This window comes from Amphibalanus amphitrite, unplaced genomic scaffold (assembly GCF_019059575.1).
Source record: "Amphibalanus amphitrite isolate SeventyFive unplaced genomic scaffold, NRLGWU_Aamphi_draft 000641F_arrow, whole genome shotgun sequence".
NCBI lineage: Eukaryota > Metazoa > Arthropoda > Thecostraca > Balanomorpha > Balanidae > Amphibalanus > Amphibalanus amphitrite.
The window spans coordinates 257,099-272,500 of record NW_024882135.1 but is presented as its reverse complement, the minus strand read 5'-3'; the positions used below and the strand labels follow the sequence as shown (position 1 = coordinate 272,500).

The 15,402-nt window shown below is 53.7% G+C and overlaps 1 protein-coding gene across 4 annotated transcripts in view; it reads left to right on the top strand.

Annotated features, from left to right (window-relative positions):
• LOC122363838 (ankyrin-3-like) overlaps nt 1–13,262 on the top strand; it is a 33,811-nt gene extending 20,549 nt beyond the window's left edge. For all 4 annotated transcript variants that reach the window (XM_043333568.1, XM_043333567.1, XM_043333566.1 and 1 more), the window contains 6 exons: nt 333–732; nt 4,371–4,485; nt 5,763–5,955; nt 7,535–7,638; nt 8,957–9,085; nt 11,365–13,262. In XM_043333568.1, the coding sequence (XP_043189503.1) occupies nt 344–732; nt 4,371–4,485; nt 5,763–5,955; nt 7,535–7,638; nt 8,957–9,085; nt 11,365–11,502 (1,068 nt within the window). In that variant the 5' untranslated portion in view covers nt 333–343 and the 3' untranslated portion in view covers nt 11,503–13,262. The remainder of the gene's footprint in view (nt 1–332; nt 733–4,370; nt 4,486–5,762; nt 5,956–7,534; nt 7,639–8,956; nt 9,086–11,364) is intronic.
• The last annotated feature ends 2,140 nt before the right edge of the window (nt 13,263–15,402 follow it).

Here is a 15,402-nt window from a genome sequence, read left to right as displayed (position 1 = left end):
CAAGTGTGCTCACGTCATGAGACTCCCTGGTTTGCATGGCAGTTCAAGGCCCCCAAGTGACACCATTTCGGGGCTGTGGAATAGGATTTGTCTTTCATGAGCTGCTTTAACAATGCATTGAGGATACATTGGAGATGATGATTGCTTGCTATTCGATCATTTTTTGGTCATCCATTTCAGGTCGGTCGGAGTAAATTTGAGAAATACACATGAAATAAAGCAAATGTATGGACATGAGAGAGGTGTTTAGGATTGTCTGTATGCCGCTGGTCTGTGTTTTCTGCTGTCACCCCACCGTTCCGCTCTGACCCCCGTTTTGTTTGCCCCCGCAGAAGTGCCCGCGATGAGAGCCCGCCAGGAGACGCCGTCGCCGCCGCAGCAGCAGCCGGCCATGGCGCCGGCGCCGCTGCCGGTCATTTCGTTCGACGTGCACGCCTTTCTGGGCGACGACCCGCCGGTGGACCAGCTGCTGCAGAGCCTGCTGGACTCGCCGCGGGCCTCTGTGCCGGCCGCGCTGCCGCCGCCGGCGCCGGCCGCCGCCGCCGGCTGCTCGGCCGTCACCACCGTGGGCGCCCAGGGCCGGCCGTCGGCCGCTGAACGGGCGCTGCTGGCGCGCGTGCGCCGCGTCCTAGAGGACGTCAAGGTGCCGGCCGGCGTGCCGCCCACGGCCGCCCGCATGGTGCTCGTCCACTACATGGAGGCACAGCGGCGCAGCACCGTGGACGGAAACATGTGAGTGCCGACTGTCCCGGGTACACGCCAGGCCGGGAGACACGGGCCTTCGCCGGGGAATTTATGGACGTTTTTTCATTTGTTGTTCACTCCTTATAGCTTCATGCGATAGTGTACTAGCATCTTCACATATTCGTACATTTTTTGCTTAATCAGTTATCCGGGAAACGTTTTTTTTAACACCATCACTTTGTTACAAAACCATGTGACGAGTCTTTCAATGGATTAAAAACACTCATAAGGTGATTTTAATTATGGATCGGGCAATGATATGCCATTGGCCGTGAACATCTTCATGCATGCAGCTGCACCACAATGCAAGACGAACCTACAACTGCATGGCCTGCCTATGTGCCCGGTTTGCGACCTTCTGGCTGTCTCAGGAAGCGGAAACTGGTCGAGTCGGCAGCCAGGAGGAAACAGCCGCTGTTCAGGGGTTCGCCGAGCCATACCGGCCCTTCACTGTCCTCGATACGGATCAACAGTGGAGCAGCGGCCGATCGAAATAGCCGACCACTGGCCGGCCGGTCGCGTGATCTAGGGCCCGAAAGTAGGCAGCTCGAGTCGCGTGAATCACTGTAAGGCTCTTTGACGGCACGAACAATCCGTGGACAGAATAATTTTCTCATTTCGTCTGAGGCTCATCGTGCTCCAAATTACCTCGGTTCGTGAATCGAGGCATGGCTAAGCGATCTCGAAGTCTTAGAAACATTATCTCGGCTCTTATCTATCCGCTATATTAGCAATATCCGCTACAAGCTAATTTACTCCGTAAGTTCCGTAACTAGACTGAAATCGTGTAATACGAGGACAAGATTGTCGTCATGCTCGGGTGGCATCGTTTGTATTTATTGTAAAAACGTGCCGCTTTTACCCAAACATGACTGTGTGTTCCTGCTGTGGACTCCCTCCCTGCACGCGATCGTAGCCCCACAGGTCGTAGCACTCTATGAGAAACCGGACGATAGTTGTGTGCGCTGCTCAGGGCCGCACCTGCGAGGAAATTCACGTGGCTTCGTTCGCTGCACTGTATTGCGCGGTGTACAGCTAACGAAGCGAAAAGTCTACATACACCGCTCCGGCTGTAATCTGGCGGAATGGCGGACTCGTCAAGTGAATTTCGTAGTGCTCAACTGCGTCCTCTAATGCCACAGACTAAAGAGCTCTGTAGAGTTTGGTGAGATGCGGCTGGCGCGTCTCGTATGACCATTGGTGCTCTATTGCGTTCCGTTATGGACTATTTTCGGGGGTGGGACGTGGGTATTTTGGGGTCTTGCATGTGCATGTTGTATGCATGGAATCGCTGCATTCTTTGACTTACATGATTGTTGATATGGAAGTTTTTTTTTTGTCATGAATCGGATCTAATATTTGATCTTGTCCGAGCTTCCCTGGGTTTTTGCGCGAAACGAAGCCAAGCATGCTTTGTTCTGCGCTGATTCCTGGCTTGAATTCATTGTAGCTCGGTATAAGCCGAATTTTCTTAGCATCTCGGAGCTCGTGCCTGACGAATCGACTTTTGCGGATGAATATATTTCATTGGAAAGTTACACATTCCTATCGCCACGCTAGTCTCTTTCCGATTAGGACATCCTTACCTTCCCAGTCGAGCTAGCTCGCCGTCTTTGGGTAGTGTTGGCCCACCGAAGAAATGGTGTCCTTTCAGGATCATCGTTGGCACGCGGCACCCAGTCCCTCCGGCGAGGACAGGCGGGCGCCGGTCGCCCGTTGCACGTAGTGACGCAAGCCCGACCTCCCGCTGTCACAATCGGGGACAGTTGGAGTGGCGGGACTGACCCGTGGATGCCGATACGATACGAGTTCGCCACTGATAGCGGCAGTCGCGCTCCACAGCGACTGAAAGCAGCGGTGGGAGTAGGTACTGACGGGCTATGGAAAGGGTATGGCCAATAAGGCGTCTGGTGGTTGAAAGGTTGTGGGTTAGCTAAAATAGGTACTATTTGCTAAGGGCAATATCCCGATGTGCTGATGCAAGTTTTCGTAAGCCTCGAACTTCTGGATTGTTTGTGGGATAATGATCAGATTGACCTTCTCTAGCGTCGTTCTGTGGGGCTCACGAAGCTCCTGGCGCTAAGCACCATTGACTTCTCAAGTATATCCAGGACGTTTTCTGCGAGATGCGTCGTTCCCTCCCACGCCGCCGGTGGTTGCAGCAGTACTAGAATATCACAGCCTGGGGCTGCCCGTATGCGTCAGCCTGTGTCTGTGTTGTGCACACAAGGCCTCCTACTCACGCGCTGTTACTATGGATACAAACCGCGGCTATGTCACGCACTTCGTCCGCGTAACCGCGCTGGAGTGCTTGGCTGATGTAAATGATCACGGACATTGCCATGACCGTGACACCACCCTCAGATCTCAACCCTGCCTGCGCCATGGTTATTTCAACACGGTGGATTTTACGTCATACAGCCGGGACCAGTTGGGGGTATTTCTGCGGCCGCTGATATGTCGACTTGCCATGACTCTTCACTGCTTTGTTGTGGCTCTGTAGGCTAGGGTATAATTCTGCTTAGTGTCCGAGTTAGTATGAAGTCAGGCGAAACTGTGGCTGCAGACGGCTGGTCGCCCCGGTGTTTCATCTGCGATCATAACCAGCGAAGTCGGGCAAACCCTTGCATAACTTAGAAGCTTCCGGGAGACCTGTCGACATTCAGTCTCTACTACACAGACCCACAGACCCACAAGGTGCTCAGCCGGTCAGCCGTCCCTCGACACTCGAGTCTGTCATCTGACCTCTATGAACCCTTCCTCCGCCAGGGAGCGATAATTGCAGTTCCGTGTGCAGAGCTGGCGAGCCGTGTGCCGAAGGTTATGTAGGTGCGCCTAGTGGCATTCGGGGTGCGTCTGGCGGTATTTGGGGCGCGTCTGGTGGTATTGGGGAGCGTCAGAGGGTGCGGGACGCGTCTGGAGGCTTGTTCCGTGGGTGTGTGTATAGCTCGTCTGTGGGTGCTGGGTTCCCGTGGGTGCGGGTATGTGTACTGTGTACTGCCTAGCGCCGATCGCAGTAGAGGTGAAAACATAACGCCCATGTCAGCGGTATTCCGTCAAACAGACGCTGACACACAAAGGGGCGGAAGGACCGCCGCCGCAAGCCTTCCCCACAATCTGCCGTGCGGGGAAGATCGCGGGACGCTCCCTCTCGTGGCCGAACGTCCCCCTCTTCCGGCCTGTCACGGACCGGTTCCCTTGTTCTCGTTCAAGTGGGCCCTCTCTCCACCCTGGCCCGGCGCCGCCCGGGCCGGCGACTGCGATACGCCGCTTCTGGGGTTCCCGGGGCCAGATAGGGCCGTCTGAAGTCATTTCCTGTGACTGAGCTGCGCAGCCGCTCCGCTGGTATGACGCCGGTCGAGGAATCTGAATTTCCGGCACTTTGTGTGGGTAATGTCTCCAAACAGAGTAAATAAGGGACTAAAACCGACTTATAGATAGCGAGGGAACATCGATGTCATAATAACGTTAATTTTGTATGTACCATCATAAGTAATAAAAAAAACTCAGCGATCACTGATGAACCAGCGCTAATACCACTGATCAGACGGTGATCTTTGGTAGCTGATCATTGATTGCGCCCGTAGCCGCGGCGATCACTCACACGGTGATCTCCGCTCTTACAGACTGCTCCACAAGCTGGCCAAGAAGAACAACGCCGCCCAGTTGGCGCGCTACGCCGACCTCATGAAGAAGCTCCAGCATAAGACACATGTGAACACCAAGAACCGACACGGAGAGGTGAGAGACCGTAACCCCAGTCTTCCTCTGCTCGCTGTCCCACAAACAGATCACAGATGGTGTGTGTTTTTGTTGTTGTAATCCGATGGCTGATGCTGATTAGTGTCCTTCACTCGCACCCATCAATTCGTCTGTTTCGACAGTCTACACGTTCCTTCTCCCTCATTTTCTTTGTCCTCTTTGACTCTCAAATCGTTGGATGGCGAGCGGGACGAGACACTAGTCGGGAGCGTTCTGCAGTGAACGATACACGGGGAGGGGAGTAGCAAGAGGTTCTGATTTGTCCCTCCATAGACCTCTGGGGGTTATCATAACCCCTGGGGTTATAAAAGAGAGTAAGTTGATAGATTTCAAACTGAAAAACCTCGCAAGGCAAAAAGTCGATGTGTTGAAAAGTCAACGAACTTTAGTTCACATTGCATGAAAAATTCAGGCAGGCAGAACGCACATAAAGTTGGAAGGCGAAAAGTTGAACCATCAATAAGGCAAAGAGCATTTGGCTGGCGCTACTTGTTTGCAAAGTAAATGTTTTGCTACCATTTCGGCGAAAGAATTGTTTTCGTTGTTTTGAGTTCTACTGTAAATCAGTTAGAGTACGAGAATGTAGCCTTCCCTTTCCGTTGATGTTGCCTAATTAGCGTGAATACTGAATGTAGCAGAGTACGTCTCTGGGTGAGACCAGTCCAGCCTTAGTGGCGTTGATTCACTGCCGTTATTGTCATCGTAGTGACTTTTCTTTACTCACTGCTGTGGGCAAAAATCTGCTCGTCATGAATAGCGTGTCTTTGTAGTTGTGTACTCAATGGTGAAGATGGCTTAAACGATACGGCTTTGAGCCATGAATGGAACAGGCCGTTGTTGAATTTGCGGAAGTCAGTGCGATTAGGTTCACTAACTGTGAAAAGGGCCATCGTGGGAAGTTTTAAGGATTGCCATTTGATCTATACAGCTTTTCCGAAGCTCGTTGGCCGCTACCGTCATGCTATCGGCTTTACCTCCCTTACCAGCTCGCCTGCTTCCGCCTAAATGCCAGGATTTTATGGTGCAATAATATTTATTAGAAGCCTGGAGGGACGAAAACCAATGAGCATTGCTGTCATAGCCTTTGACGCTTGACAATGAAACCCAGTTTTCTTGTTCGAAAAGGGAACTTAATGCATGTACACCTTTTTCACTCCCCTTTTTGCACCCGTGGCTACCCGGGCCCATGATTCCCGACCCCTATCGAAGACCGTTCTGTTTATAGGCGTTGATTAACCCGCCCCTCTTCCTCCCAGACCCCTCTGCACGTGGTGACCGGCGCCGAGTGCGCGCGCATCCTGCTGGAGCGGGGCGCACAACTGGACGCCGTCGACAAGCTGGGCAACACGCCCATTCACCTGGCGGCCCGATACCAGCGCGTCGAGGTGCTGGCCGCCCTGCTCGACTGGGGCCCAGACTACAGCCTGCTCGACAAGAAAAACCTGGAAGGTGGGTGCTGAGGGGCTAAATTTTGGACTGTGCGGACTACACTAGAGTACAGCATCCTCGACAAGAAAACCCTGGAAGCTGGGTAACTAGTGCCACACTTAGCCGCTGTAACTCTGGATGGGCGGGACTCAGGAGGTAGGATATGACGTGTCCTTTACGTGTCCTCTGGTGAAGGAGTTGTCAGAGAGGATGTTGACGGTTTGGATCGTCGGTGGAACCCGCCCCGGGTCTGCCCCGCGATGGAATGATGCGCTGGAATTATGGGAATGTGACGTGACGTATCGTACTTTCAGTGTAACGGCCGCTGTGACGGGCAGGGTTACGTCCTGTGTGACTCCACTGTGGCTGTACTGTCCGGTGCGTGACGGCGGTGGTGGTGATGTCCGTGAATAGTGACGAGCGGATGTGACGACTGGAAGTGGCGGAGGCTGGCCGGCGCTCGGGTGCTCCATTCTTGCAACGATGATACACTAAATTTGGTATCCTGCTCAGCAGAAATGCTATTTCGATCGTCACTTTAAACGTATAGAATAGGCTGATGGTTGCAAGCAGTGGTTACCTGATTCGCTCATCGGGTTCGGTTTCCCTTTTTCATGCTGTCAAGCCTTAGTTAACCTGACACCATCACTATCCTCGCTCTCATCCATCTAATTTCATGCTGTCAAGCTTTAGTTAACCTGACATCATCACTATCCTCGCTCTCATCCATCTAATTTCATGCTGTCAAGCTTTAGTTAACCTGACATCATCACTATCCTCGCTCTCATCCATCTAATACACCACCCGCGTCTGTGAATTTTTTTTCCAATGCTCCTACGCGCTAGCAAAGACGGTGCGAAAGTGATTCGGGGCTATATTCTCACGAAAACAGCGTCTTTGGGTGAGGTGACAGCCCGATGAGGTATAACACGCGACAAACGAATAACATGACATGGCGGCGGCGGGGAGGCGGACGGCAACGCGTGTGTCGCCAGACAGACCAGGCAGAAATGGGACACAACGTTATCGCGGGCGCGCGTCCCCTAGCCTAAGTCATGTGACCGCGACGGACGTCTTGGCTGCGCAGCGGCCGCGCGCTGATTCATTGCCCCTAAAGGGCCAAACAGAGAAGTCATGGTACCACACCACAACATTTTTCGCTCGTATACGATTGGAAAAAGCTCCTAGCTGCGCTAAACGCCGATTTTCCAATGCTCCTACGCGCTAGCAAAGACGGTGCGAAAGTGATTCGGGGCTATAACTATTCTCACGAAAACAGCGTCTTTGGGTGAGGTGACATTTTTCGCACGTTGACGCCCTTCTCAATTACGGTGCCAGAACGTCATCTTGATGTCCTCTTGTCAATTTTGTCTGCTCTGTAGCGTGTCTTATGGTATTCCTGTTACCACTGACCATCTTTACTTCTTCGGCCTCAAACACCCCTATCCATCCGGTGATACTTCCCTAACTCTTTGTCTCAAAGGAGTGAGAGTGCTGCGCCTGCAGAGTGCTGTCCCTCAGCCACCCTCTATCCCTCAGGACTACCGCCCTCATCAGCCACCCCTGCTCAGTGCTTACCATATCCACCGTCTGCCGCCAGGCTACACGGCTCTTCACCTGGTGGTGATCCATCAGCCGGTGGCTGACCCGCACCGCCGCGCCCTTCAACTTCTCATCGAGAACAGCGTCGATGTCAACGTGGCGGTAAGGGGCGACGGTGGGATGTGGGACGGTGGGAGGTGTGATAAGAGGGCGTTCAAAGGCAGCGTAGAAAGGGTTGGTGTTATGGCAGTTGGGCCTGTGCTTTTTATGCTCTGAAGTATGTATCGCTAGTGGATGTTTGCCGTTTCGTTTTGATTTCTCACGTTTTAAGTTTTAGCAAACAGTACCTACATAGTGAGATACACGTACAACGTTGAACTGTATTTCACACACAAAATTGCAATGCCAATCATGCCACCACATGATAATGTTTTCTTCTAACCTTGTAAAGAAATTCAGCTATGTCGTGGGGAATGTCGTGGATGGGGATATGCTCTTTATTGAGCGATCTTGCGCACTTACTGATGTTAACATTTCATAATGTTTGTTTTGAGTATGTCAACCACGTCAAAGATTAAGCAGTTACACTCTGATTCACGCCGCACCTAGTTACTGATATATTATCGACAACGATCACATGAGTTACCTCTCTGACTCCTTTACCTACTTGACTGCACATCATCTGTTCCTGCCTAAGGATACCTATCTCCTACCTACCTCTCGTTTCACGCACACGATTCACTCCCGCGTCCCTGCTCATTGAACGACACCTAGGGTCGCTCGGCGCTCCTAACTACCTCCCTCTCCCCACACAAGGCTCACATCTCTCCACTCTCTCCTCAGGACGACACAGGCGGCCGCTCTGCTCTGTTAATACATCCCTCTCCCCACACACGGCTAACATTTCTCCCTCAGGATGACACGGGCGGCCGCTGGGCGCTGCCTCCCTCCCTCCCACACACGGCTCACCTCTCTCCACTCTCTCCTCAGGACGACACTGGCGGCCGCTCGGCGCTGTTAATACATCCCCTCCCTCTCCCCACACACGGCTCACCTCTCTCTCCACTCTCTCCTCAGGACGACACTGGCGGCCGCTCGGCTCTGTTAATATCTCCTCTCCCCACACACACGACTCACCTCTCTCCACTCTCTCCTCAGCACAACACGGGCGGCCGCTGGGCGCTGTTAACTACTGCCTCCTTTCCCTCCCACACACACGGCTCACCTCTCTCCACTCTCCCCTCAGGACGACACTGGCGGCCGCTCGGCTCTGTTAATACATCCCTCTCCCCACACACGGCTAACATTTCTCCCTCAGGATGACACGGGCGGCCGCTGGGCGCTGCCTCCCTCCCTCCCACACACGGCTCACCTCTCTCCACTCTCTCCTCAGGACGACACTGGCGGCCGCTCGGCGCTGTTAATACATCCCCTCCCTCTCCCCACACACGGCTCACCTCTCTCTCCACTCTCTCCTCAGGACGACACTGGCGGCCGCTCGGCTCTGTTCCACGCCGTTCTCCGCGGAGATGAGCTCTCCGTCCGTGAGCTGGTGGAGAATAACGCCGCCGTCAACATGGCCGACTTCTCCGAGACCACGCCGCTGCAGGTGACTGGGGCGGGAGAGGGTGGAACGGGTGGGGAGAGGAGCGGGATAAGGCGGACTTATTGATACGGTGACCGATACAGACTGAGATGGGAATTGAGGCAGTACGTGAGATGAATGTGTCACAGTTTTGTGTTAAATGGGAGGTGGACAGCGATTTCATTTTAGCAGAAGAATTATGTCAGCTTTTGAAAATGTTCGTTTAGGAAATTTTTGGGTTAGGGCCTTTCGATCTGACGAGACCATTTCAGGGCCGGAAAGATGATGGAATTGGTGGGGGGGGGGGGGGGCAGACATTGGTCTGGGCGGGCACCCTAGTGAGTCACCTGGGCTGAGCCCATCCAATTGGACAGGCCACCCAGCCCACTGGTATGTACTTCTACACCCGGCTACCGGTGTGCTCCTAGGAAAGCTTCCCGCCTAGGGTAAAGTTGCCCGGCCAGCCCGGGTCAGGGCTGACCGGGCGTGAAGGAGAAGGATTTGACTGTCCTGATGATGGAAGGGACGGAACGGTGTTTTGGAACTGAGAGCGCTTAGGTGGTGGTGCTCAGGAACAGACGGCGATGCGAATATTATGGTGCTCACTGAGGGATAGACATTCCCTGTCTGCGACTGAGGCAGCTCGAGAAGATTAGTATTATGTGGGGGCGAAGGATAGAGTGACTGGTATATTGATCGGGAACGAGAACGGACACGACTTCAGACGTAGGCGGATTTTCCCAGAACTTACACCGAGCGTGTGACCCGACATCTAGCGGTAGGTGCGGAAAACACTGACGTGTGGGCCTGCCGGCGTCGGCTCAGTGGCTGATGGTTCTCCAGTGAGACCGTGTTAGCCATTATCCACAAGCCCATCAAACGTGATGAGTTATCATCGATGGGGTGTGCGGGGTGAAGTTTGGTATAGAATAAGGCTTGAGTGCTTTGTTTGTTTTTGTATCATTTCACCACGATATACATAAATGTTTAATGAATTCCCTTTGATCCTTTCATGCATGTGAAACATAAAACCGTGCGCCCGTTACTTATGCTGGTTGGAGAAAAAAGGCAAACCGACACATCGAATTAATCACCCGTTCCGTCGTTTTCATTCTCGGGATGCTGTAATCCTTCTTATCTTTAATCCACTCCGTAACCCCCTCCCGGGCTGGACAATAGAGGTGGCAAAATATGGACTCGAAGACCCGGTCCAAAGAACCAGTCTGGACCCATATGGGTCCAGACCGGTTCCTGGAAATTTTCTGACGAGTCCAACCGGGTCCTGCCGTAAACTGTACATCTTGCACACTACAAATTATTGCAAAATATGAAGTGAATGAAGTGAATGTTTCTTGGCCTCATGAGTATTCCCAGTGGGAAATAGGCTGCTTTATGATGCAACTAATGATACCTACAAGTAATTTGTATTAATCGACTTTTGGGGAACCGGGTCCAACTGGTTCCGATTCCAACTAAGGCCGGGTCCGAATGGTTCCAGAAATGTCCAGCCGGGTCTGGTTCGAGTCCGGTTCCCAAAATTTTCATCTTTTGCCACCTCTACTGGACAAGCAACTTAATATCATGCGGGCTGCTCCCTTGGAGCGGCACCGCTGCTCCCGAGGGAGCGCACCCCGTAGCCGGGTGCAGTGAATACCTTGGGGTTGGGTGGCCTGTCCTCTGGACGGGGTCAGCCCCGGTGACTCACCAGGGTGTCTGCCCAGACCAATGTCTCCCCCTAATTCCTGTCATCCTTTCGGCTCTGAAATGGACGTCTTGTCAGACCGAAAAAGCCTAACCCAACAAAACAAGACAAACAATATGTGAGGCTGTTCTGCTCCGTTCGCGTTCGCGAGGATAATCAGATTGGGCAGATATATCGTAGGTACCGGTGCCGGCCACAGAACTCGATGGCAGTGCGCAGATGACCCGCGGTTGCCATGGAAACCCACCAAACAAGTCAATATCTGACGTCTTGAAATGGTGTTCCAAAGTGATTGATCTTGACGAAACGTTGGCATGGGCGTGCGCATTGCGCAATATGTTGTGGTGTGCTATTTGCGGTAGATGTATGCATGACTGCGACCCGGCTTTGACCTGACATGATAGCAGCTTAGCTATGACAAATATTGGTGAGCTACAACGATCTGGCCATGACATGATCATGGCTAGTTCCACATGACTGGCCTGACAAACGACTAAACTCTTACATAGCTTGAATAGAACCTGACTTGGACCTGACCGTGACCTCTTCTAACTACCTTCCCTCCCACCACTCTCTTGACCGGTGTTCATTCACTCCTCAGGCTGCCGAGGACGTCCTTCCCGCAAACAACAACCACATCTGCAGCATCCTGCTGGAGCGGGGAGGCTTCAAGGTGCCGCCCGCTGACCGGGTGACCCAGACCGGTCGTCGCTCCGGCTCCCGCAGAGGGCGCTCCTAAAGCCCGACAGATACACACGCGGCCGGGACGGGTACGCCCGGCGGCTGCACTGGAAGCTGGGGTGTGGAGAGAGAGTATGGGAGGGTTGCTGGAGACAAGGTGTGTATTTGTGTGTGGAGAAAGTGAGAGGAGAGGCTCGGTCTATCCGCCTGGTCTGAGGCTGAGTCGACGCCACGGTGTGGATCGATTAGTGTTGGGATGGAAAGCTCTTTGGAAGGCATCAGTAGCACTGTTTGTAGTTGGTAAGCACTACATTCGGTGATCATTTATGTCGGTGACGATGACCCTCGCTGTGGCGCCGGGTAGGCGCCGGGACGGCGGTGGGAGTCCGTTTCGTGTGCGCTATGTCTCTGTGTTTCGTTTGCGGCCATACCAGCGCAGAGACGGCGGTAAGGTCCAGCTCCCCTTATGTATTGAGTATGCGACAGAGTAGACTGTCGTCAGTGTCGAGTCGCTGCCCGCTCCGATCGAGGGGAGTGTAGGGGTCAGCTGCCTACAGGCACTGCATTGTGCATTTCAGAACGGACGTAAATGCACCGATGTGAGCGGGAGAACAGTAGGCCTGTGACGACTGTGAGTGTATGATGTGACTTCATTGCTGCCTGAGCGCGCACCCAACACTGGTCCAAAGTGAATGACTTCATTAATGAAAACGGTGAGGCTTATTCGATATGTTGAACTTTGAACCTATTTTTGGCTTATGTTTCGTTCTAATCAGTCATTTGTTGTTAAACTGATTTTGTGCACCGTTCATCATTACGGATTTTACTGCACCTTTCGTTGGTCTTGCTACCGTCTTGAACAGGTTGCCAAGTAGGTTCTAGAACGTTGCTGAACTATTTTATTGTGTAATTTCGCTCCATTAGCGTTCCTGCATATGAGACAGGGTCACGTGTGCCCTGACTGCTTTTTGCCATGCTATGCGCAATAACGTACCCTGCCTTTATTCTTACTACATCGCTACCAGCTTCAGCACTGCAGTTATGTATCCACTTCATGTATGTCTGTCTCTCCCGCGACTGTTTGGATGTTCGCTGTTTTACGTGTGCGAGCTGCTTCCTTTGATGTAACAGAAATGCTGGCGATCGATGAGGCTTGTAAGGTGGACGTTCAGATGGTATTTTTATAGCTATATAAGCTCGAACGTAGTAAGGCAGGCGAGGGACAGCGTCTTGAAGCCAGCGACGAGGTTTGGTGTTGTGCCGGATGGGACGAAGGGTAACTGCTGGTGCTATGATACGGAGACAGCCCCGTGAGGCGGACATACCGTTTACGACGCACCTGTGTCATCCGTGGCGCGTCTCTGTTGCTATCTTACCGTGACGTTCGGCTGGCTGGATGGGTGGTGCGAGTACAAATGCCAGGCTCTGTAGTCGGTAAGCAGAATTAGCGCACGCCCACGCCTCAGCGGCTGGTATGTAGTCGTTGGTAGACCATACTGTACCCCGGCGGATAGCTTCGGGAGGTAAAAAGACTCGCTGGCGAGAAGTCGGCTGAGCGTGGCCAAGGGTCGGCGTTAGGCGAAAGCTGTTCGTATGTGTGCTGCATGGAATCGACTCTATGTGCTGGTGGGCAAACGCCATGCTTGTAGAAAAAGCAGGCTGTAATCGACCTGGATGGATTACCAACGAGTTGTTGAAGGTCGTTCGTCATGGGAAGCACCTCAGTGTTCAATTTTTGGCTATCGAAATGTCATGAGCTTTGCTGGTAACCTAAAGCTTCTACTTATGCTGTATCAAATATAGGCACCTATGCTATTACCGATTTGTTTGTGTTTGAGGTTTCATGCGACTCTGTGATCGCTTCATCCACACACCCGATGTTTGTGAAGGTGAATGAAACACTACCTACCGTGGACAAACAACACATTTTTGCCGATAAGTTTTATCGTGAACTCACTCGGTGCCTGGTTTACATGAACACTGGTTTACATCAGTCACGCCACCTGGACCGGTGACGTCATGATCGGAATCGCTCCCCCGCGTGCCGCCTCCACCGCCTTTTGATGCGCCATGCACGGGCTCATTCTGGGTAGGTCAGGAGGAAAAGAGTCGTCCGATTTTCCGGCGATCAATAAGTCGGAGAAGGAAAAAAGTTTGCTCGTGATCGATTGATTCAGCTGTCTGGTGGACGGGGAGGTGACACCCGCTGAAGTTGGGTCTGGTAGACTGTCAGCTGGCTCTTAGGCCGTTCAGAACTCAGTGAAGGGTGGATTCACATCATTTCGAGCTGGGAGATGTGGAGGAAATGGCTCTGATCAGACACCATGAGGTTATTGGGAGATCCACAACGGTGTCACGGGTGTGTAAAGCCATAAATGCCATGGCATCCCGGACATAGCCAATGCCCGATGTTCGGGATGCCGTGGTTACGATTTTTACTGGCTATTAGGGACCATGGTGGACAATTTTTAGACCGAACGCCCTCTCAGTTCTCTACTCTCAGCAGAAATGGCGAAATATTTGACGTCACCTGACGGACGGGTGACGTCACACGGTAGACGCTAACGTCACTGGTCAATATCAGAGGCGCTGTTTCGCCATTTGGCTGTTATTATGACTGGTGGAGTTTGTGGTTTGAAGGAAAAGTACTGGTTTGAAGTCTTCACTGTGTAGGCAGTTATCTGACACTGCGTCAGCTTTTGATTGAGCCGTGCAATGCGTCGCAAAAGATGCCTATTGCCTATTGCCAATTATACAGATGCATGTCAGGACCTCACAAAAGCATCACCCTTTCGACGCGCTGGGCTGTCGATCCGTGGTTGTTTTGACGACAGACCTGAGCAAGCAGCCCCTCTGTGGTGGTCGTGAGAGCCATTCGCGAGCCGAGGGGCAGGGCACGCTCCGCTCGTCCGCATGGGATTTTCCAGTGTGTGAGTGCCGCTGAGACGGATGGGCATCCTCACGCACCCCGAAATGACCTCGAGTCGACGGAGAAGGTCAGATCACACTGCAAAGCGCATTGTCGCATACACAGTCCTGTACGGTGGAAGGCGAGTTTGTCTTTAGAGGTCACCCCCCCCCCTCCCCTCACCCCTTCCCAGAAGGTGCGGCCATCGGGAGTTCCCGAGACGCCGTGTGGGCGCCTCTGCGACAGTGGCGCCGCCGGTGGCGGACGGCCGAACCAGTGGCGCGGCAGAGCTTCGCCGGAACCAGCTGAGGGCGGCACGGCGGGGGAAGAGCTGCAACAGCGCGGCTGCGGGAGGACGGCAGGAGAGCTGCGAGCTCAGGTAGGTCCTCTGAGGGCCGCCCGTGGCCCTGGGCGCTGACCTGACCTACTGTGACAGCGGCGAGGGTGCATTGGTGCATTGGTGAGACCGCGTGGGCGGGCTCCACGGATCTGCCGCCGGAGTTGTTTTCCGTCAGCTGACGTTTATCTGATGTCTGTCTGTCTGAGATGTGTTTTATACTGGGACGCCACCCTGGATGTCTGTCCGAGGTAGTCGTTTGGGGCCGTCTGACGTCAGTCCGACCTCCCCCCCCCCCCGATCGATTGCTGAATCGCGCGTCAGATCTGACGCGGCCCGTCCCGGATGCGGCTGACTTCTGAGCCGTTTAGCGCCGGTCAGCCGTCACGGTCTGTCTCGCCCGGCCCTCTGCCGCGCCTGGTGGAATTCCTCCCTCGCTCTCCCTCCGGCGGTGCTCGCGTCCTGTTAGTACCGACCGTGCCGGCGCAGCTCTCTACCTCATTGTGTCGCCGGTGTCGCCTTTCCGCAGGACCGGCGCCCGTGCGCGTCAGGCTCGGAGCTGGGTCCGCGCGACCCCCGCCCCGCCCCGCCCCGCCCCGCCCCGCTCAGCCGACACAACAGCGCAGTATGTGGTGACGTCACATGACCTTGGCCATGAAAACGGACTCCGGTCGGACGGCCGCCTGCCGGTCTGCCGGCTGGCTGGTTGGCTG